The sequence below is a fragment of the Coregonus lavaretus genome (genome assembly GCF_964263955.1).
Source record: "Coregonus lavaretus genome assembly, chromosome: 12".
NCBI lineage: Eukaryota > Metazoa > Chordata > Actinopteri > Salmoniformes > Salmonidae > Coregonus > Coregonus lavaretus.
Window position 1 is genome coordinate 36084808 of NC_139999.1, and position 24472 is coordinate 36109279.

Genomic DNA, 24472 nt, shown 5'->3' on the forward strand with positions numbered 1-24472 from the left:
CATGCTGACTGCAGGAATGACCATCAGAGCTGTTGCCAGAGAATGTAATTTTCATTTATATATCATCTGCCTCCAACGTCATTTTAGAGAATTTGGCAGTACTTCCAACCGGCCTCACAACTGCAGACCACGTGTATGGCGTTGTGTAGGCAAGCGGTTTTGCTGATGTCAACGTTGTGAACAGAGTGACCCATAGTGACGGTGGGGTTATGGTATGGGTGGCATAAGCTACGGACAACTAACAGAATTGCATTTTATAGACGGCAATTTGAATGCACAGAGATACCGTGACGAGATCCTGAGGCTCATTGTCGTGCCATTCATTCACCACCATCACCTCATGTTTCAGCATGATAATACACAGCCCCATGTCGCAAGGATCTGTACACAATTCCTGGAAGCTGAAAATGTCCCTGTTCTTCCATGGCCTGCATACTCACCAGACATGTCACCCATTGAGCATGTTTGGGATGCTCTGGATCGATTTGTAAGGCAGCGTGTTCCAGTTCCTGCCAATATCCAGGAGATATGTCGCGCTGTATGAGGCAAATTGTGGTCACACCAGATACTGACCGGTGTTCTGATCCACGGCCCTACATTTTTTTTTTTTTTTTTATGTATCTGTGACAAACAGATGCATAGCTGTATTCCCAGTCATGTGAAATCCATAGATTAGGGCCTAATTAATTCATTTCAATTGACTGATTTCCTTATATGAACTGTATCTCAGTAGAATCTTTGAAATTGGTGCATGTTGAATTCATATTTTTGTTCAGTATAATTCCCCCTTCAACTGTGACCATTATCAGTCATGGTTCTGTATGTAATTACAGGTATCATTATTCCTAATTAATCACATCTATTATGTTCTCTAACCGCAAAAGACACGCAGAAGTTAATTATCGTTTTATAGGGGAATGAATGTGCCACTCCTTAACTCTCAACATGTGGTCCTCCCTTCTACTGCTGCTGAGTCAGGCAGATTGAGTCACAGTTAGGGTTCTGACCAGGAAGTAAGTGTGTGTGTGTGTGTGTGTGTGTGTGTGTGTGTGTGTTCTCGTTCAATAGTGGTGATGGCTGAGATGTCTCAATAGGTTAAACGGGACATCATGTGTTGTAGGTTACGCAGTGTCTTGAGGACAAAGGGTAAAATGTGAGGAGCAGTGACATTGATGATTTGACTTCTTACTTCTAATGATCCAGTTTTCAAGGAAAATATATAACCTAAAAGGAGAAGAGTTTGGTTTTGTACAACAACACTGTCTGGAATTTGAATGTCATGATGTGATTGGAGATCACAGATCTCAACACTGACAGCATGAGGTTCTGTAACATGACACATGTTAAATGTTAGGGGATGACATGACTTCAGTGCATGGGTATGGGTCTGACATTGGCTCACACAACAACAGAATACCTGAAACTTCAGCCATATGTCTATGCTGGATTCACACACACAAATAAACACATATTTACAATATTTATTTGGGGATAAACTTTGAGAAGTGAAAAGTAAAGAACCCCAGACTCAGTCAGCGAAGAGTTAAACATTTCCCAAATGTATCATTTCCTGCTTTCTGGTTTCCTGGGATATTTTTTCCCCCTCTGCCTCCATCTCTCTCTCTCTTTTTCCTGGTCTTGATGGGGGGTGGGCTGGTTCTTACTTGCAGAGTTTTTCTAACTGCTAACATCTGGGAGAGCTTGATCACCCTTACTCAGCACAGAGACCAGAGGGAAGGACGGCAGACTGATTCCAGCTACAGGACTCTGTCCCTGCCTGCAACCTAGCCTCCCCGTTACGCCTCGACTCGTTCTCACAGGTTTCACCACTTCTTTAAAAAAAAACTGGGAACAAACTTTTCATTGTCTGTTACTCCTTTTTCCTTGTACTTCTTGTACTCCAGCTGCTCTCACACAGAGAGCGATTGTGTGTCCTACTGTCTTTGTGTGTGTTTGTCAGATTTGGGTTTCTCTCCCTTCTTTCTCTTTATTCATATCTCCCATATTTTGCTCTCCTCCTTTTCCATGTGTGTTTCCATCTCGTTTCTGTCACATGTTTTGTTGGTGAAACATGGCTTGATGTGCAGGCTAGGTTTGTCTGAGTTGCTGCTTGGTTGTGGTGTGATCAATGTGATGACAGTAGGAATTCTTGTCAGCTTTTTATAGCTCTGTCAAGTTTGCATGGATGTCCACTACTATATGGTTGACCACCTCATTATCACGTTGAAGGGAAAAGTCAGGTTTGTTCTTTGTTAGGGCATTGTGAATGTTGATGGTTACCTACTGCTTGGAGCTTGTCTTATGGATGTCATTTTTACCATTTAGATCACATATTGTTACTCTTCTTCATGGGTGTGATTAGATAGTTTGTACTGAGTTGAGCTCTGATTAGCATAGCCCAGTGCGGTTCCTTGAAAGGAACATTGAGTTCCCCATGTAAACTAAGTTTATTAGTTGACTCTGTTCTGCTTTCAAAGGGCCATATTGTTTCATATACCTTTCAGAACTTCCCCATATTAAATAAACCGTTTACAAGCGGGCGTTCATTTCCATATCTTCTAATGAAGATCAGTCATTGACATCATATAATGGAGTATTGTTGTCCCATGGTAGTTCAGCTTGCTGCTCGGCGTAAGTTAGGAGTTAGGAGCTTAATGGATGGTTGAGCCTAGCCTAGCAGGGCAGAGAACACTTCCTGTACTTTCAGGTAAAGGTGAGGTACGTTGCCACATAATGGAATACGGTTGAGAAAGAGGTCTCCATGTTCAGTCCTGCTCTGTCTCCATCTCTAGCCAAGACTGTCTGCCTTTGTGGAGTGGAGTGTGCAGCAGCTGATAGTTGCCTGCTCTGACTTCAGCTACCAGCCAGCTACTCTGACAACAGCTCCTCTCTCGTGGCTGGTCGAACAGCTGCTCATTTAATCTCTCTTTCCTTCCAACTACCGCTGGCCGCAGTCTTTTCCCACTGTGGCCTCGTGAAGAATGAGGTTATGAGCTTGAGTTTTTTTGCTGTTTAATTTGGTTGCAGTCTGGTTGCTTGAAGTTGGATTATATAATACTGGACATGATTGACTGGTAGATGTAGAATGTTGGAAGCAACTGGTGATTACTATTTTGTTGGTAATGGTTTCGTTCCACAGTTCAAAAATGAGACGGTGACTATTTGTATTATTGCTAACTGTTAGAAATTGGTACTGTATTTTGGTATTTTTACAGTTTCTCATACAATACTACTCTTACACACAATTACCTCGGTACAGTTTACATGGTGGTTCACTTTTCGGTCGATATTACCTTTTTCAGGACATTGCTTCAGTCAGTAACTTCAAGACATTCTTCCAGTTGACCATTCTCTAATCTTCTCTTGTCTTCCTGTCAGTCGGTGGAGAGCCTGCCTCCCACTCTGCGTTCAGGGAACCTGAGTGTTCTGAAGAAGCGCTGGGAGCAGCCGGGACCTCGCCAAGACAAACCCGCCCCGCTACCCGCCGGCCCACCCCGCGCCCGCCTTATCCCCCCAGCCGTAACCAAACCAGTGCCCCCGACCGAGCACCGCCCCCCAGCCAAATCCCTGCGATCTCTGGGCACTCAGGGTGGTCAAGACACAGCCTACAGCCACTTCCAGTATCCCCCAGCAGCAGCAGCTATAGCCGAGGAAGGACCGGAGAGAGGGATGGAGAGAAAAGAGCAGCGGCCAAGCGAGGGAGAGGAGGAGGAAGGGCTGATGCAGGTGGAAGACAAGGTGGTACCACCCAGCCCCTGCAGCCCCATCGAGAAACCCAGCGTGCCTCTCAACAGCCTGAAGATGATGTTTGAGAAGGGAGAGGGCACCAATAGAAGGGTAAGACTCATACAGACTCACACACACATTTTACTCTAAAACTTTCTCATTCAGGCAGACACACACAAACACACTGTGGGTATGTATCCCTCTACAAAAGTGGTTCCCAAACTGTGGGGCGTGTCCCCTAGGGGGGGTGCGGAGTAATAGTAGAATGCACAAGGTGCAACTTCGAAATTGGGTAGTGATTCGGAAGTGTTCCTCAATGATGGAATGGAGGGCCCGAGTGAAATAGTTTGGGAACCACTGCTCTACACAGTATCTCCCCCTCTCTGCTCTAAGGATACTTCTCTCTCACTCCATCTCTTGGCATCTTCCTCAACATGTAGCTGCTCATTATGGTTGTGGGGTCAGGTCAGCCATCTGAATGTGTGTGATTGGTTAGCCCCCCATATCCAGCTGGGATGCAGCTGAACTCCTGGTCTGTTGCACAGCCAGACAGTTTCATGGTGCCTTCCTTTTGGAGTGTAGTCATGCTAGCAGTCACATGCCTTGGTACCTGAGGCATTCGTGCCTTTCAAAAAGCCCTGTCTGACTTCATAAGGCACCCCAAGGACCACTGTATGTCTCAGTGCACATCACTAAGTACAGACAGAACACCCATTCACTCAGACACACACACACACACACACACACACACACACGTAGAGGAAACTTGCTAAAACTATCTTACCTACTCATACTAGAGGTCTAGAAACTCAAACATGCATACATACACTGACTTGACGAAGACACCCCCAGTTGAGAAGTGAAATACTTTGCGCCAGACACTCAGAGGGAGGGTCTCCTATGGCTCCTCAGATATTAGCAGAGAGAAGTCAGTCATTAGTGGCCATATTAATGACCCGGCCCTCTGTCCCATTACTGCCTAACTAACTCAACCCTTCAGTCACACTCTTTCTGTCCCCTCGAAAAGTTTATATAACTCAATTCTCCACACTGCCCATCTGTCCTATCCCTTATCCGCTCTTAAACAACCCCCTCTTTAGTGTACACACACACACACACGCCATAATAGCCCAGGGTCAAGAATGTACCCGCATTCCTCCTAGTCTCTGGTCCATGTGTCTTTCTCTTCAAAGACCCACGATAGGAATTTTCCCTCCCTCTCTGTGTCCTGTCATTCTCCTTCAGTTAGGTATTCACCCGTCATGGCCCCCACCCCACCTCTTCTCTCAGCATCACACAAGATTGCACTCCTCTGTGCACTTTTGCTTCTCCTCTTTTTCATTTTCCTCAGGTTTCTCGTCTAATAAAAGTTGAGTAAAACTTTGTGACTCTGAGACCATAGTACTTTGTATATTCCTGGTGGTCTGGTGTAGGCTACCCTAGCTTAGCCAGCCCAGTGTTGATGCATGGTCCAGGTGGGAGAGCAAGGCTGTGGAGTCCGACTCAGACTGGAGTGAGTTTGCCACCACGCCTTGGTGTTCATCTCTTTTGTTAAGTGTGTTCATGATGACCACTAGCAATACTTAGTTCTACCTGTTGGAAATTCCCCCAGTGTCTCCTCAGGGAGACTGGTCTGAGAACAGTGGTAGTGTTGTAGTCTTTGTCCTCTCAGCCAGTCAGTCAGACGAAGCTTCCACAATGACAATGCTTCTGGACTTCTGCTGAATTTACTGCCAGGGGTTTTAAGAGGGGAGTGACAGTAGGAGGTCAACCTCGATTCGTCTTGGTCTGAGTGCTGTGCTCACTACTCGGTGTGTTTCCTCTACACATACGCACAAAAGCTACGCCAGTGCATCGCTATGCCAGTGCATGGGGGGAGGAGATGCGTCTCCAGGTGTACACACACAAACTCATGCTATATCTGTCTCTCTCACACACACACACACATGAGTGCCCCCCCCACCCTGCCCTGCCCCAGCTTTAGCTCAGTGCCTGCTCTGTGCTGATACTGTCTTACAGCAGTGATGATGTCATGGGAGTGGTATGCACACGCTCCTTACCCCCCCCCCCCCCCACACACAAACCCTGCTCCTACAGAACACAAACTCCTTTCTCTCTCTCTCTCCAATCAAAAACTTGCAGTATGTTCTCTCGCTCTCTCCTTCCCTCTCTCCTTAGTTCTACGCCTCTTTGTGTCTTTCTCTTTATAACCTCTCCCTCACCTCTCACACACTCCTTGTTCCTAGTTCTCTTTTACTCTCTGTGTTCCACCCTTTCTCTTTGTCTCTAATGTTTTTGATCAGCCCTCGGTTGTAACTGTATGAGCTGTAATGGGTCCTGAGCATAAAAGGTTAAGATGGCGCAGATAAGGCTCTGTTTCACTACCTGGCTGTCACCCAGATAAACGACACCCTGTACTGCCTGCCACTGGCATTAGCCTTATCTCTACTACCCCAATATTCAAAACATAGCGTGGTGTTTTTTTGCATAGTTTATGTATGATTCTAGTTACCATAGTTACCTAGTTAGACCCAGACCATTTGGATATGCAAAGAACAGTTTGAGACTACGTCACGTTGTATAGACTACATATTCAATTCACGCTTGCTTGAAAAGGGTACGAGCTTTAGCCTGTTTGATAAATTGTGTAGATTACATGCTTGTCCTCTCTTTAAAATGAGTCATGCCTCTTTGCTTGGTTGTTGTTTTGGTCTATTTTGGCCAACATTTAGCTCTTGGCACATAGTTTGATTTGCAGTGGAATCAGTTGGTCCTGTCTCAACCTGTCCTCCTCAGTGAACTATAGGACTTATCACTCTTCTCTTCTCTGCTCTAACATAACATCACACTCCACTCTGTGCTCTTGTAAAACATTTGTATGAGCAATTCTTTGAGTGAACTAGGAAATTACTTTTCAATACATAACATTATGGACACCTTGTAGCTGCAATCCACAAGTACAATGTAAAAAGTTATTGACTTGGCTATGGCTGACTCCCGAAGGCCCAGTCTGTTTTAATTGGCCAGATACCTCCTCCACTCATTTGTATCCAGGATTACTGCTTAAGCCTGACCATCTGGTTTACACATCAGTGTGCTGTAATAAACACCTACACACACACACATGCTCGTGTTTGTTAATTCTGTAGAGTCTAAGATGTTGGGGGGGGTTCTAAGCTGACATATGGAATTGCTTTAAGATGGTCATACTATGGATCTTTTAGATATTTGATTTTGAATTGTAGGACCCCTTTAGGTATAAAATATATATATATATATATATATATATATATATATATATATATATATATATAAATAATAGTAATACTAAAGCCCATAGAAACGCATTGAATAACACATTCATAAATGGCAAAAAGGACAGTCAAAAAATAAATCATAAGAAAAAAGGTTTTGAAGTTTCTGTCCTAAATCTAAGAGATAATTTTAAAAAACGCAATAAATATGTTTTTTTTTTTTTACACTTTTAACCCCTTTTTGGGGTAGGCGTGAGAATTCTCCTTTCTACAGTGGGTCCCATTAGTTTGTAACCCAAACGATTCGGACGCTGCCAAACAGACGTTGGCACATCGACGTACCGACTTCAGACGAGTCACCATAGTGTTCACGAGAGTCTCCCCTCTCCATATAGTAGTAGTTTGTATGTTACACCATTCGGACGCTACAGACATTTTCGATAGAAGACCGATTTCGGGATGTGTCATGGTCTGACAAACACTGCTCTATCTCTGCCACCTTTCACCGCAGATGCGGAAGTGCGACATAGGCGGATGCGGTGGATTGACACGCAGCCAATGCAAAAAAGATGTCTCTAGTTTAAACAGATTTTTTTGTTATCAATTGACTCTAAGGGGTTGAAGGGATACTTCGGGATTTTGGCAATGAGGCCCTTTATTTACTTGCCCAGAGTGGGATGAACTCGTGGATACCATTTTTATGTATCTTTGTCCAGTATGAATGAAGTTAGAGGTAGTTTCGCAAGCCAATGCTAACTAGTGTTAGCACAATGACTAGAAGTCTATGAGTATCTGCTAATAGAAATTGTATCCACAAGTTCATCTGATTCTGGGGAAGTAGATAAAGGGCGTCATTGCCAAAATCCCAAACTATCCCTTTAACCTTGATACCCTCACTGGGCCAGCTGTCTGTGTTTGAACAGTGTCCCTTCTCCCTAGCCCCCCTGTTGTGACTTGCCCTCTCTCCTAGCCTGTACATTGTTATGGCATTGTAACAGGGCATCTTCAGTGTTTTGTAGGTTAAGGTGAGAGGTGGGTGTATAGCCTACTTGTTATGTGCTTTCAGTTGTAGTCTACGTGTGTGTGTGTGTGTGCGTGTGCGTGCGTGCGTATTGGTGAGTAAAGTGGCTGTGTCATGGTGGAGTTGGTGGGGGGACAGATGGTCCTGTCTGACAATGGCTCTGCCTCTTGAGCTTATTAGGGGATTAACACTGTGTAGATGTGTCCGCACGCTTATGTGTACATACTGTAGTGTAGGGTTCCCCAACTGGCAGGCAGCGGTCTGAATTTGGCCCGCAGGTGATTTTATTTGGCCCTCCCAAGTTTTCTGAGTAACTGTTTATTTTATTTTTGTTGATGGATGTAAGACTATAAAAACACCAGCATACCAGCTTCAAGTGATTTTAATTTTGGAAATCTGTTCCAAAGTATTCCCACGCATAATAGAGAGATGTGATCCTATACAAATGTAAGCAAGGTTTGAAATTATTATGTTTTAGTCAAATATATCTGTTTGGGCTTCTTGCAGTCAATTTGCAGTCTACAAATTAATTGTAATTATGTTCCGGCCCCCTGACCATCCACTAAAGAGAGAATTGGCCCGCGGCTGAATCTAGTTGATGATCCCTGCTGTAGTGTATGTGTGGTTAGTGGTGGTGTAGAGGTGCCTGTCTCCCATTCCCATCTGGTAAGTCATTATGTGGTTCATTACATGGTTAACAGATCCGTTGTGTGGTGCTAGAAGTAATTTAGCTGGAATATGTCTGATGTTGTTTGTCTTGTCATATTTGTTTATTTTCCATGATAAGAAAGCATTAAGCATAATATGTAGTTTAAAACAGACTGGCTAGAATTTAGCTGTACAATTTCATTGCATCTGCTGTCCAAAATTAGCAGAATGCCGTAAATTCACCATCTTGTTCAAGTTAGAAACATTTCAGCAACTTGAGACAATTGAGCTTCTTCTGAAACCTGAACACCATAGGTATTTGGTGATTGTTTTGGTGTTTAACTGTAAAGTGTTCCTTACTGCTATCAGTCTCTCCGGGCAAATTACATTAATCACTGATGAGAAGGCTTGTTATTTGATTAGGTCTAGAGCAAGGTGTGGGGGGAAATGGCACATGCCCCAATGGGTGTGTGTGTTTGTGCCAGTGTGAATAGGGGTTTGTTTAAGCAACCATCAATGGCTAATTTTAATGTAAAGGAAATGCAGGATCTGGTTTTGATGTCGATGGGCCAAACCATTGTGAGATAGGGGGAAGTTGTGATGAGTTGTGGGGCTGGTCAAAAGTGACCAATGATGGGGTTGTCTGAGAGTGTCCCAGCAGAGGCTGACTAACTACTAAGGCATAGAGAGCGATGTAGAGAAAGCAGAAGGAGACTGTGGTTGTTGGGGTGACGGTGAGGACATCGGACAGTCCTGTCGGAGGTTGTGTAATAAACTGAACCCTGAACCTTGACCCCTGTGTTATCATCCAGGTGAGGATGGGACTACACAGCAGCTCCTCTGAGGACATGGACCAGAGACTAGGAGGTAATGCATGGGCATGGACACACACATTTGCACTAGACCCATACAGTACAATCGTACAGTATCTGATATCACTACTAGGCACCAACTGACAAAAGGATCCCATGAATAGAGGTGCCCACTGCAGTTATAATAGCCATGAACGTTACAGATGGGAACACAATGTGTGCATTCACGGGTGCATGATAACGGCTGTGCTTGAACTGAGACAGAAGTGTGTAAATTCATAGTTAATACACTGCTTCATCTAAAAAGACCAGCTTTATTTACTCAAGTCATAAACTTTTGGCAGCTTTTATATACAGTTTCCCCTGTTTGTTTTTTTCATAGTAGATAATGTAGGCCAGTGTTTTTCATATTTTTTTTAGGCATGGCATAAAGTCCTCAAAAGTCACATCCAGGACTTCTGACAACATTGCAGCAGAGCTAGGTGGGGGATCAGGAGCAAGAAACCTTATAGATGCTAACCTGTGATTTTTTTTCACAGTGTTATCCCCTGACAGAGTTCTGGAGACCACCTCCCTGAAGGAAAGAATGGCCAAGTACCAATCAGCCGTTACTAAAAAGGGCCCACTAGCACGCACTGTGAGTTTGCGTGTGTTTGTGTTAATTATACCAATTTCGTACAGAAGATGTGGTATATTACCTGTAAAAAATATAAGGCAATGACCCCCTTTCAAACAGCCTTATTTACCACATTTCCCTTTTAAACATATCAGTGGGTAACTGGCAAATTGGAAGGGGTGGGGGCTGTTTGGATTTCAAATTAGGGAGGTGTTAAACAATGGAAGTGTTAATGAATTTACCTGCAGAAAAGCAGAGAACCATTCACACAGACCCAATACCTGTACTTGGGTTACAGGGTCTGTGAAAATGCAGGAATCACGACTAGGTCTTTAGGTGGGTTTTAATTGACCATGTTTTTTTACCCCCTACCCCTTTCAGATATATATGAGAAAGCTGGTATAAAAAAGCAGGCATGGTAAAATAGTGGGATTTTGGTCTGTTGTTTTTAAACACTCCCCTCTCCTCACATTGTTTAGTCTCCTTTGTTTAGGAGAAGCTAGAGACACTGTGGACTCAGTCACCAGACCTAAACATCTTTATTTTTATTTTTTTTGAAAGAAGTGATCCTCTACTCTTGTTTAATAGTCCAGAAGCTTTGGTCTCACCACATCCAAGGCTAATGGAAGGATAGGATAAATGGAAAAGTTGCATGTCAAAGAAAGACAGATCTTACTTCACATATTTAGTAAAAACAGCCTTAGTTTGACATTTCATGTCTCTCTTGTCGCTGTTCTTTTACTGATCAACCACTCTGTTCATATGCAGGCCAGTCAGTCAGAGGGAGAGGACGGCAGCCTCAAGGAGACTGTGCCCCCTAGTGGTGTGGCTGTGGTCAGTACCTACGGGTGTGTCCGTGTGTGTGGCCATGTGTGTGTCCGTGTGTGTGTCCATGCGTGTCCGTCTGTGTGCGTGCATGTGGTGCGTCTGAGAAATGTGGTTTTGAGGTGTGAGCGAGAGCTTGACTGAGGAAACATACAGTGTGAGTCTGTGAGATAAATGATACACTGTGTGTGAAGATTAGTGAATTGGATAGGGGAGCAGCATTTAAACGGATACAAACTGTAAACCAATGAAAGCTGATGTGCTGTAAGTAAATCAACTCCTACAAGACTGAAGTCTCCTAAAAAACCTGCTTTAAAACATGAATACACATACATAGTGACAGTAAACTCTTTCATGGATTTTTATGTACAATTGTATATGAGTGAACAAGCTATATACTGTAGATTTGATTGCTAACAAGGTTTTCTCTCTCCTTTTCTCTCTCAGAGCCAGGCTTTAGAGTCCTACAGCAGAAAAGTTGCTGTAGCAGAGACCAATGGTGAGTCAGCTTTCATTTCCCTATCTCCCATGATGTCATCCCCACAGCTCTCGGCTGGGGGTGCTGGGGACAGAACCGCACCCAGCTGCTCTCGCCTCTGATTGGTCTTCTGTATTCTAGGTTAAAGGGCAGAGAGGGGTGGCGCGCCGACTGGTTCGTTACCCTGAGTTACTGCTCTGTGTTTAGGGGTCTCACTCATCTCAAGAATTTCTAGTGAAAAGCCTGGCTCCCTTTTTTATTGTTATACTGCTCTGACTTCCTCTGGAGCCAAGATGGAGTCCCTGTAGTCTCACTGGTATGTTGTGTGTTTGGTCTGTTTCAGGTGATGGCATGGACACACCTACCTCTAAGGATAGTACCTCTTCTCCATCCTCAGCCCACAGTGACCCGCCCAAGGCAGCCAGGGTGAGTCCCCTCCATAACCTCCATCACAATGACATGTACATCATGTATTAAATCGATAGGACCGCTATCAAATCTCTGACGATAAGACTTGTTACTGACAACCACAATGTAGTGTATGAAAGGTCAATTCTTAAAGTGTCTGTGTGTAGAAGTTCTGCCTGCCCGTGAGGGAGACGTGCATTGCATGCCTGAAGACGGTATACCCGTTGGAGAGGCTGGTGGCCAACACCCAGATCTTCCACACCTCCTGCTTCCGCTGTCTCCACTGCAACACCAAGCTCAGGTACTAGGGACACTCACTCGCCACGGGACACTTCAAATAACATTATATAATAACATTATACAAATTTCACATTCCAAAACATTTAGAAACCATAGGAGAAAGAACAAAGAACATGCAAAAACAGTATTGTGTATCGTGCATCATAATACAGTACCTTTACAAAATGCCTTTTGAATTTATCACAAGCCGAATCAATTGGAGGAACATTAGCTTTTGAATGTACATTTGTATGATATATCACGTAAATCCAGGACCACTTTTAGTAACCGGTGTCTTGTGTCTGCATCTATCTAAAATATGTTTTTGTGGTTCTTTGCTGCCCCCTGCTGTTCAGTCTGGGAAACTACGCCTCTCTGCACGGCAATGTCTACTGCAAGCCCCACTTCAGCCAGCTGTTCAAGGCCAAAGGCAACTACGACGAAGGCTTCGGCCACCGGCCCCACAAGGAGCTGTGGACGCCCCGCGCCGAGGGAGAGGAGGAGGAAGAGGGAGTAGACCGGGAGGTGGAGAAGAGGCCAAAGGAGCAGACAGAAAGAGAGGCGGCGGTGTCCCGTCCAGCCTCCTCAGCCAAGCAGCCCAGCCCCACGGTGGAGGAGTCTCCCCTGGCCAAGGTGACGGACCTGACTGCCTCTCTGGAGACACGCAGCCACACCACCTCCACCGAGAAACTCTCCAGCGCCGAGAAAATACCAGAGGCCCGCAAGCTGAGGGTTGCCTGGCCCCCTCCTGCTGACAGCGATGCTGGGACCTCTCCAATTTTGGAGGCTGGTGGTGGTGTGGGCCGGCCCTGGAGGGCCAAGTGGCCCCCGGAGGGCGAGGTGTCATCGTCCACCCTGAGCCACGACAGGTCCGAGCTGAAGAGCCTGAGGAGGAGCTCGTCTCTGAAGGAGCGAAGTCGGCCCTTCTCGGTGGCACCCAGCCTCACCACCACCAATGCCCTCGGGCCACGGGAGCCCCGCCGGCCCCTCAAATCCCTGCTGGAGAGGAGGGGGTCACTGGAGGACAGCCGCTCCATGCCTAGGGAACCAGAACTCCAACCCCAGAGGGGGAGAGAGGAGGAAGAAAAGGAGCGCAAGCCGGCCCCACCCAGCAGCAGTGTGGTGAATAGAGAGACCAGCTCCGAGGAGGAGGTGGAGAGTCTGCCGGCGGCGCAGGAGGAGAAGAGAGAAGAGCCGATGGAGAGAGGAAAAGAAGTAAAAGAGGAAGAGGCTTCTCTGAAATGCCAAAGCGCCTCTCTGGATATCCCAGCGTCTCCCTCTCCGCCCCCGCAGCCCAAACACAACCGCAGCTCCCAGGACGTGGGCTTCTGGGAGGGCGAGGAGGAGGGGGGCGATGGGGAGGGGGAGCAGCTCACCGTAGAGGAGATGATCAAGAGGAACCGCTACTATGAGGAAGAGGAGGAGGAGGAAGATAATGTCTGAACAGACACTCCACTCTGAATCAGGCTGGATTTAGTCTCGATACACACGCCAACACATTCTGTCCCTAGTACTCCCGTCCATTATATATAACCCAGGGAGTTTTTAAAAGTGCAGGGATAAAAGCATGGGGACCCACTTTCTAAAATAAATTCTGCTTGGGTGCAATCTGTGATCATTTTGATTGTTTGTTTCATTCACACTAGAAAAGTTAGCAATAAATCAGTCTTACTACACTACATAAAACCAAATAGCCTGATTCTTTTGTTTTCTGAGGGTGCCTGAAAGAAGGGAGTGGTAGATTGTAGCCGATTAGATTGAAAGCATTTAGTACTGTTTTCCATGTTTTTTTTACGCTGGAAAGACTGGTCTGTGTCTTTTTAAAACTGGAAGTGAATACAGTTACGATATTTATGATACAGCTTTTATATAATATAGTAAAGATTACATTGTATTACATCAGCTATATCATTCTCTAAACTGGAAATTATCTTTGGTCAACATTTAGTTTTTTGTTGATGAAGAAAGACTAAGTGGGCTAGTCCATACAACTGCCAGATGGATAATAGGAGAAGAGCCGTTTTAAAATTATCACAAGCAGTCGCTTCATCTCTTTGAGAATACTTGAGAATCAAAAAAGGCTTGTGATAGAATGTGGTAAATTGATCCTGGCCGACTAAACCTACAGTGTATTTTCTGTGATTAGTTTTTGGGTCCTTTACCTTACTGGATTTATGTTTTTAGTTGTCGTTTGACACAGTGCCTGTTTTGAATTGTTTTAAAAGCATCCTATTTTATAATGAATTTTGAAAAGTGGATAAATGCACAGATTATTAAACTTACCCTCATGTTTTATACTTTACTTTAAGGAGGACCAAACATTTTTCATATCTTGGAATTTTAAGTCTCAAAGTATGTTTGAAATAAATAATAAATGGTCTATATCATTGATACATCTGTTGTCTTGTTTCAGTACATGAACTATGGCTGGGATTCAATCAGATCGCCCTTGTAGACACTGCAGCTTTTAAAGGCCCAGTGCAGTCAAAAACTAGATTTTCCTGTGCTTTATATATATTTCCACACTGAGTTTGGAATAATATTGTGAAAATTATAATGCTCTTTCAGTGTAAGACCACTTGAAATTTCAGCCTGTTTTGGTGGGATGGAGTTTTGGCATGTCACCAGGCAGTAAATTAGTTAATAGACCAATAAGGGAGTTCCAAACCTATCTACCAATAACAGCTAGTTTTCAATTTTCCCCTCCCCACTAATACAGTCCTAGCGAAATTCTTGCTTGAGAAATTGCTCTTTGCTAAGAAGCTACATATGTTTATTTTTGACAATTTTAATTGAAAACAAACACAGTCCGGATTGAATCCCAGGAGTGTCATGGAGAGAAAATAAAAACGACACAAAGCGGGCCGTTGTATAGAAATAGATTCTCATCTTTATTTAGGTATTTAAACATTGCATACAATTGCACATTTTATAGGTGACGCATTCATATCTATGATCTGTAAGATTAAATTAACCTAATTGGTGATTTATATGAAATAAAATGGTACTCTGTAAGGAACAGTTGTGAGTACAGTGCATGGTCTTCCCTTTTGAAATCATAAAATGCAATCAATTAGCACATTGCTTGCTTGAGTACAGTTCTGTTATTACAGAAGATTAATCGAAAAACAAATACAAATGTTGTTGATCAAGTATTTCATTTAACCTGTCATTAACCAATAAAATAACCCAAAAGAGAAAACAGAGAAATGCTGAACAAAAAGCCTGTAGTAGTGCATCATAATCCAGTATATCTAGAATAAAGTGCTTGTGATAAAAGGATATGGCATCATGATAGTCTTAGAAAAAAGAAACATAACACAGCATCATAGTTGTTACAGTCATTTTGATTTTGGCATACCTGAGAGTTGCATTTCTTTGCTGCAGGTTTCATGTAACAGCATTTTGAATTATTCCTCTAATAATCTCAAAATAGAGTTAAACTAATAAAACTTGACTGATTGCTGCTTAAGGACCTGGGATTGGTCCAGTGATCTCCCTTTAAACCGTTTCTAGCATTTTCTATTGACATGATAACAGTAAGCACTTTCTTGAGGCACACATGCAGTATAATATTGATATATCAGCTTTGAATAATATTCATCTTCCTACCATATAGTTGCATGACTTTAATCTTATGTTAGGAGTCAACCAGAGTAAACTAAACCGAGTTGGAACTTCCCAGGCAACATGCTGGATCCAGGAGTGACGTGAAATGGAGGGATCCTGCACTGGAGTGAGAACTCCAAACAAACTCCCCTACAGCAGACTTGGGATTGGTCTAACATCATCATCATGTCGCTACCCTCTCCTCCTCTCCCTCTATCAGCCACTGAGTGGGTGCAGGTCCACCCTGATTTTCTCCCCGGTGCTCATCATGCCGATGGTAGGGTAGAACCCCCCTGCTGGCACTGCCACCTCCCTACGGCCCACCACCTTCCCATTCCGCGTGAAGAACACCTGGCACAACACAAGGGGGCGACAGTGAGTTAATATTCACACCAGGGTTGGGCTACATTTCAATCAATTGAGGATAGCAACACAAATTGCCAATTTCCACTTCAGTGCCTACTGTTTGACAACTCCCATATCAAACCAAGTATCACATTAAAACCCCATAACTAATTTGTCATACCTCCTCTCCCCTGCTTCCCACTGAGCTAATGCTCTGGCCCCGTTTGAAGGTTTGCTGATGTAGACAAAAGATAAGTCTCTCACCATGACTTTACTCCCCTCCTGTTCTTCCCCATCCTCCTCCTCGTCTTCATCATTCATGTAGAGGTCGTTCTGGACACGCTGCTGCTTGGGCCGGACCTCCAAGTCCCCGTCGTCACTGTCATCTGAGGGAGCCACACCGATATGGTCAGACAGACACAGACAGATTGATAGACAGGGAGATGAGGAGACATAACGTATTAGACAGACAACCATGAAACAAACAATGTTATTGGAGAATAAAAGAAAGCAGGAAATGTGAGTGGGGATTTTGTATGGTATAAGATGGCAGCAGCCTATTGTTCAACTCACCTCCCGTGTAGTCCCGTGGGAACATGATGCCACAGCCCATGACGTCCCCCTCAAAACAGCGAGGGCCAAAGGCGTCCCCCACCCCACTACCCTGGAATAGCTTCCCATCATCTGAGAGAGAGGAAGGAATGAGAGATCTATGAGCGAAGAGTGAGCGTGTGTATGTGAATGAGAGAGCATGTGTGTGAGTTTGAGCTGTCATTCTGCCTTTCCATGCAAATTCAGTCAGTTCAGGGCAAACAGAAAGTTCCTATTTCTATTAATCTCCTGCATTGCCAATTGACAAGGAAATGAGTCCAACCCAGAACTTCAGAATGAGTGAGACTCCGACTCCTGAGTGCTTAAGGCCGGGTACCACAGGCTGAAATTACATTTATAAATTGAGATTTTGTGATATTTTTGTCCATAAATATGAGCACTTTAAAAAAGTACAGATAAAAATGTCACCAACTTCATGTAAATGTATATTTTCTTTAATTTATCATACTACTGTAATCAATATTTCACATTAGGAACACCTTTTGCCCTCAGAACATTAGAGAATGTTACAAACTGGACTATATTTAGTAACTTACTTTGAAAAGATGGTGATTGGGTCAAAATAGGCCTTTGATGATTGGTAGGCTAAATTCAGTGTACTTGTCTTTAATTGCCATTTCCCGAAAGTCAGACTCTTCCCACATGCCAACTACATTTTCTCAGCTTCAGAAGCATCTACACATTGACCAAAGTGTGTGTGTTATCCTTCGATATATTCTCCATAATTATTCAAAGGAAATTGTTGATATGTTGTCCTAAAAAAATTATAGAACAATTGTTCGCGGAAAATTTGCCCAAAAAGCATTTTACGTATATATGTCTTTAGTATTTTACAGATAGAAATATTTTAAAAGTATTTATCCATAATCTGGTCTGAGTAAGTCCAGTCCTGGAGTTTCTTAACAAAATGAAACCCAAATATTTAGTGTCGAGAAAAATGTATTTGCGGTATATGCAAATACAGTATGTGCATAATTAATGAAATATCATCTTATTTGCATATGTTATGCAATATTTCAGAACAATTGTTATTTAAAAAAGTATTATATTTGTCTGTACATTCAACTGGTAAAAGTTGATTGTGATATGATTAAGAGAAAAATCTTATTAGGGTGGGGTGCCTGGCCTCAAAACATGTACTTAAACTCCACTTGTTCTCATCGCAACCTCCCTGGCCAGTGGAATGGATGACTATCAACCAGAGGTCAGGGGGAATGTGTCTAATCCTTAGGGTGTATTATTGGAAGAGAGAAAGGGCGTATCCCCATGGAAACAATGACATGGAACACATGAAACATGAAGAGATCACTAGGTGGGGTTTCACCTAATCACGACTTTGACAGATAAGCAGTGATAAACACACAGGCTTATCATAAGAGAAACACACTGATCAGGGTATCCCACCATACATGCTGACTTGAACAACTCCTCTCAGCTGGCTAAGCCCCAAATGGCACCTTATTCCCTTCATAGGGCTCTGGTCAAAAGTAGTGCACTATGTACTTGAGTTGGACCACTTTTCTTTCCGTCTCCCTCTATAGGTTAGCCAAGGGCTACACCACACAGGCCTTTCATACAGTCAGGGAAGGATGCATTCTGTTCTATACAGTATGAGGTTGACTGCTTCCTCCCTATGAACTGAAGGCTTTCATACTACTATGACACTGTGGGCCGAATTCTAACTTAAGATAAACCAGGATAAGATAGCTTTACAGAAACCATATATTGACATCAATGGGAGATTTGTGTAACAGTTTGGGTTATGGGATATTTGTGTGACAGTTTGACTTATGTGCACATGTCTCAAGGCAGGAGTCTGTCTGACCAATAATTAGAATCATGCTAAACTACAGTAGTCACATGTTTAGTGTATGGCAAGCAGGTACAGAGACAGACACATTCAAACAACCAACCAAACCATCATGCAGGAACACTTGCAGAAGGACAGACAGACGTTACATGACTCAGGATACTCACCTGCATGATAGGCTATGGAACCCCTGCTCCAGCCAGGGTGTCTGTTTTTGGGGTAATCCTGTGTCAATACAAAGTCAAGGAGGTCTCATTTTACTCATGAATGGTCATTTCAGCAAGCCATGACACCCATCTGTTTCTAACTACAGAAACAATTTCAGAATAATCTGAGATGGTAAGACTGGCATATCTGAAACATTATTTTGTTTAAATTTCATTTAATCTCTGGGAAATTAAGCTCATTGATTGCACCCAAATTGGGCATTTTAATTGATAGGATTCAGATAACATTAAATAAATATTGTACCCAAAATCCGATTTGGACCAAACTCTTTCCTACCAATGACTAAAACAAGATTAACCCCCCGAAAAATGGTTAAAATCCACCCATGTACCCCCCACACACCATGCCAAGCCCACTCCAACAACCAGTATACCAGTGGAGGCTCCTCAGAGAAGGAAGAGGAGGATCATCCCCCTCAGTGAATTTCATAAAAATAGTGAAACATTAAAAAAGCTATAATTTTGGGATACAACTATACTAAATATATTCACGTCACCAAATAATTGATTAAAACACACTGTTTTGCAATGAAGGTCTACAGTAGCCTCAACAGCACTCTGTATGGTAACACCATGGTGTAGCCGGAGGACAGCTTGTTTCCGTCCTCCTTTGGGTACATTGACCTCAATACAAAACCTAGGAGGCTCATGGTTCTTACCCTCTTCCATAGACTTACAAAGTAACTATGACAACTTCCGGAGGACGTCCTCCAACCTTTCAGAGCTCATGCAGCATGAACTGACATTTTGTCCACCCAATCAAAGGATCAGAGAATTAATATAGTACTGAAAGCATAAGCTACAGCTAGCTAGCACTGTAGTGCATACAATGTGGTGAGTAGTTGACTCAAAGAGATAAAGACAATAGTTGAACAGTTTTGAACAAATACATTTCTTTAAAAATGAAGGAGAATCGAGAGAGAGAGAGAGAGAGAGAGAGAGAGAGAGAGAGAGAGAGAGAGAGAGAGAGAGAGAGAGAGAGAGAGAGAGAGAGAGAGAGAGAGAGAGAGAGAGAGAGAGAGAGAGAGAGAGAGAGAGAGAGAGAGAGAGAGAGAGAGAGAGAGAGAGAGAGAGAGAGAGAGAGAGAGAGAGAGAGAGAGAGAGAGAGAGAGAGAGATAGCTATATTTTGTAGTATTTTTTCCACTTTCACTTAATTAGCTAGCTAGCTAGTTTAGCCTACTCAAACACCCGGCTCAAACAGAAAGGGCTGCTATGTTAGCTAGCTGACTATCCAACACTGGAACTCTTCAAAGTCAAGGTAAGCTTTTGCTTTTATTAATTTATTGCCACCGGGTCCTGCAGGTATAACTGCTAAAGTGCTTGCTGACTGTACTGATAATATGGTGAAAACGATGTAGGCTGTGTGTAGCGGTTAGCGGTTATGATATGAAGGTTTGGCTTGGAAAGGTTTTTTCGCCTGGTCACAGACTGTTGATGTGTTCTGCACTGAAGTCCATAAGTGAAGGGAAAAGGTGAGAGAGGAGGAGAGTGCGTAGATACGAGTAGGAATTCCAACAAGCAAAGTGATGATGCTGTTTGTATGTGCCTGCTATGAAAGTGAACTGTGTTTGCATGTGATCAGGGGTGTATTCTGTTGAAAAACATTTCTTAAACAGAAGCAAATGGAACGAAACAGGGATAAACATACCTGAATTTGTCCAATAGAAACTCTCGTTTGCAACTGTTGGACTAATGATTACACCCTAGATCAGCTAGAGGCAGGCAAGAGTGTGCAAGGTGGTATTGAATGTGTCACTGTGTCACCTTGATTATAAAAAATGATCTCGGCCTGTGCACCTACGTTGTAAACTTTCCTTCATAGGCTAGGTTGTAGCAACCTCATGATGGGTATAGGGAAATTCAGATGATCATGTAGTAGCCTAAATATATTGATGTTACATTGAGCTGGGTGAATGGGATATTAATGAGAGTCATCTAATATGCTGTAATAGAAATAAGGCCATGCTCATATTTTTTTTTATTGTCCTCCCTTATCTTAAACGGCACCGACCGCCACTGCACTATACAGTATCAGTTCTCTATGTTTGACAAGTAGTATGAAGCTGCGGCTTGGAGTATTGCTCCTCCATACTATGTTATGTATTCCCTGTGAATCTGGTGATGTTTTTTTCCCCTGTTCAGAGAAATTAGTAATTGAAGTCGCTTGCATTATTTACCATAAAGTAGTGTGAATGTACCAGGTTTTGATCACTAGATGCCGCTGTTCCTGCTATAACGCCACATTTATCCATTTTGCTGATCTCTTGTGTTTATTAAATAGATCACAACATTTTCTTTGCAACTTTGGGTAGAAAACCAATAGATTTGTCTCATGATGAAAATGCATTTGTGGTCATCCTCACAATTCATGCTAGTCCTCCATTCAAGCAAATCAGTTTGTCCTTCTTTTACGCTTAATCTGTGTCCAGGAAATGGCCCCTTGGGTGTGTGTAGTTTATTCCCTTAAAAAAAGGTCTGGATTACTTATTGTTAGACCATTCCTGGTGAACAAAGCAAACCATTAGGCTACAGCAGCTCTAATGGTTTCAATGTTATGGTCTCTAATGGTCTTCAATGGTAAAAGTCCCAAATTGTATAGTGTTTTGCAATTGTGATGGTATTGGGTTGCGTTGGGTTTAATGGTAAATGTCACTAAACACAATACATATAGAGCTGTTTCCTCATAATTGTATTAAAAGACAGACTGCCAGGCAATTAATTATTTTATTAGGGTTGTCACAACATTTTAGTCCCTAGCCCATTTCTCCATTCAAGTTTTGGGCTTGTACAGTCGTGGTCAAAAGTTTTGAGAATTACACAAATATTAATTTTCACAAAGTCTACTGCCTCAGTTTTTATGATGGCAATTTGCATATACTCCAGAATGTTATGAAGAGTGATCAGATGAATTGCAATTAATTGCAAAGTTTGCCATGAAAATGAACTTAATCCCAAAAAAACATTTCCCCTGCATTTCAGCCCTGCCACAAAAGGACCAGCTGACATCATGTCAGTGATTCTCTTGTTAACACAGGTGAGAGTGTTGACGAGGACAAGGCTGGAGATCACTCTGTCATGCTGATTGAGTTAGAATAACAGACTGGAAGCTTTAAAAGGAGGGTGGTGCTTGAAATCATTGTTCTTCCTCTGTTAACCATGGTTACCTGCAAGGAAACATGTGCCATCATCATTGCTTTGCACAAAAAGGGCTTCACAGGCAAGGATATTGCTGCTAGTAAGATTGCACCTAAATCAACCATTTATCGGAGAGAGAGGTTCAATTGTTGTGAAGAAGGCTTCAGGACGCCCAAGAAAGTCCAGCAAGCGCCAGGACCGTCTCATAAAGTTGATTCAGCTGCAGGATCGGGGAACCACCAGTGCAGAGCTTGCTCAGGAATGGCAGCAGGCAGGTGTGAGTGCATCTGCACGCACAGTGAGGCGAATACTTTTGGAGGATGGCCTGGTGTCAAGAAGGGCAGCGAGGAAGCCACTTCTCTCCAGGAAAAACATCAGGGACAGACTGATATTCTGCAAAAGGTACAGGGATTGGACTGCTGAGGACTGGGGTAAAGTCATTTTCTCTGATGAATCCCCTTTCCAATTGTTTGGGGCATCCGGGAAAAAGCTTGTCCGGAGAAGACAAGGTGAGCGCTACCATCAGTCCTGTGTCATGCCAACAGTAAAGCATCCTGAGACCATTCATGTGTGGGGTTGCTTCTCAGCCAAGGGAGTGGGCTCACTCACAATTTTGCCAAAGAACACAGCCATGAATAAAGAACGGTACCAACACATCCTCCGAGAGCAACTTCTCCCAACCATCCAAGAACAGTTTGGTGACGAACAATGCCTTTTCCAGCATGATGGAGCACCTTGCCTTGAGGCAAAAGTGATAACTAAGTGGCTCGGGGAACAAAATATCGACATTTTGGGTCCATGGCCAGGAAACTCCCCAGACCTTAATCCCATTGAGAACTTGTGGTCAATCCTCAAGAGGCGGGTGGACAAACAAAATCCCACAAATTCTGACAAACTCCAAGCATTGATTATGCAAGAATGGGCTGCCATCAGTTAGGATGTGGCCCAGAAGTTAATTGACAGCATGCCAGGGCGGATTTCAGAGGTCTTGAAAAAGAAGGGTCAACACTGCAAATATTCACTCTTTGCATAAACTTAATGTAATTGTCAATAAAAGACTTTGACACTTATGGAATGCTTGTAATTATACTTCAGTATACCATAGTAACATCTGACAAAAATATCTAAAAACACAGAAGAAGCAAACTTTGTGAAGACAAATACTTGTGTCATTCTCAAAACCTTTGACCACAACTGTAGGAAAAGTCTTCAAATGAGAATTGCATGGCGATAGCTGTATCAGAGAGCGGCCACTTGTTGGACTATTCAAGGAGAGTTGGGTTGAAGCATTAGGTTGCTATTAGGAGAAACTGAATTGCTTTCATTGGGGACTGGCTTGAATTGTGAGGATGACCACAATTATTTTCCATAATTAGACAAATCTATTGGTTTTATACCCAAGTTGCAAATAAAATGTTGTGAGTGTGGCGGTATAGTAAGATCAGTGGCATCTAGTGGTCAAAACCTGGTACTTTCACACTACTTTATGGTAAATAATGCAAGTGACTTCAATTACTAATGTCTCTGAACTGGGGGGAAAAAAACATCACCAGATTCATAGGGGATACATGACATAGTATGGAGAAGCAATACTCCAAGCCACAGCTTAATTGTACTTGTCAAACATAGAGAACTGATACTATATACTGGTTGTTGGGGCGTCCCATGTAGCTCAGTTGGTAGAGCATGGCGCTTGCAATGCCAGGGTCGTGGTTTCGTTTCCCACGGGGGGCCAGTATGAAAATGTATGCACTCACTAAGTCGCTCTGGATAAGAGTGTCTGCTAAATGACTAAAATCTAAATGTAAAATGTGGGGGTTCTGTGGGTGGTTTTTGAATTTTGGGGGGGGGGGATTCCTTATGTCTTACTCATTGGTAGGAAGAACATTATCTGAATCCAATAAATTAAAATGACAAATTTGGGTGCCATCGATTAGCTTAATTTCTCAGAAATAAAATAAAATGTCAACAAAAGAATGTTTCAGGAATGCTAATCATATCTGTTACTAACTACATAAACGATTTCTGAACAATCTGAGATGGTGGGTGTCGAAATCCTCTTTCTTGTGCTTTTTGAGGTGGAACGACCCTCATACGAGGTGTGTGTTCTGTATGTCTAATGACACTTTCCTGTTACTGATTAGTGTGTGTGTGTGTGTGTGTGTGTGCGCATGCTTGCGTGTGTGTGATTCATTGATTCAGTTTCCAGCAAATGCACCATTGAGCCCCCAGGTGATTTAACAGAAACCCCAACAGAGGCCAAGTGTTGTTGCTGATTAGATCTGAGGATGAGTCACACTTAATAGGGAACAGTCTTCCCCAGTCCCAGCGTGCACCTTGTCCGTAAGCCCATACAAAGGACGTCCTCATGCAGGACCGATAAGAGCATTTAGATTAGGTTGAAACACATCACTCTTTAAAGTTCTTCCCCCATCCCACTCTACTCCACCTCTATCTCTGCAATATATTTTCACACAGATAAGTCATTAAAAGGGTCTGGATTTGCAGCCATAAAACCCTTTGATGAGTCACTGCTACTCTGAAGACACTATTTGTTATAGGCTTTAACCACAGAAACCACTATCCATTGATAAAACAGCTTTCTCAAAACACTCAGATGCTAATCTTTAACACACAGTGGGTAACATCACCTGGGGATGGCAACA

The 24472-nt window shown here is 43.2% G+C and overlaps 2 protein-coding genes across 7 annotated transcripts in view; one reads left to right on the forward strand and one right to left on the reverse strand.

Annotated features, from left to right (window-relative positions):
• The window catches only part of LOC311138984 (LIM domain and actin-binding protein 1-like), a 30080-nt gene extending 15620 nt beyond the window's left edge, over positions 1–14460 (forward strand). For 3 of the 6 annotated variants that reach the window (XM_084173798.1, XM_084173800.1, XM_084173799.1), the window contains exons 4-11: positions 3379–3837; positions 9462–9516; positions 10001–10098; positions 10846–10911; positions 11350–11401; positions 11724–11806; positions 11956–12089; positions 12424–14460. In XM_084173798.1, the coding sequence (XP_084029924.1) occupies positions 3379–3837; positions 9462–9516; positions 10001–10098; positions 10846–10911; positions 11350–11401; positions 11724–11806; positions 11956–12089; positions 12424–13510 (2034 nt within the window). In that variant the 3' untranslated portion in view covers positions 13511–14460. Of the gene's footprint in view, positions 1–2725; positions 3155–3378; positions 3838–9461; positions 9517–10000; positions 10099–10845; positions 10912–11349; positions 11402–11723; positions 11807–11955; positions 12090–12423 lie in introns of those variants that run through there. The other 3 variants (XM_084173802.1, XM_084173803.1, XM_084173801.1) reach the window with 2 other exon arrangements.
• Positions 14461–14934: 474 nt separating this feature from the next.
• The window catches only part of LOC311138986 (SPRY domain-containing protein 3-like), a 57878-nt gene continuing 48340 nt past the window's right edge, over positions 14935–24472 (reverse strand). The window contains exons 8-11 of the mRNA XM_084173805.1: positions 18611–18668; positions 16595–16705; positions 16286–16407; positions 14935–16027 (exon numbers count right to left, since the gene is read on the reverse strand). Of these exons, the coding sequence (XP_084029931.1) occupies positions 15893–16027; positions 16286–16407; positions 16595–16705; positions 18611–18668 (426 nt within the window). The 3' untranslated portion in view covers positions 14935–15892. The remainder of the gene's footprint in view (positions 16028–16285; positions 16408–16594; positions 16706–18610; positions 18669–24472) is intronic.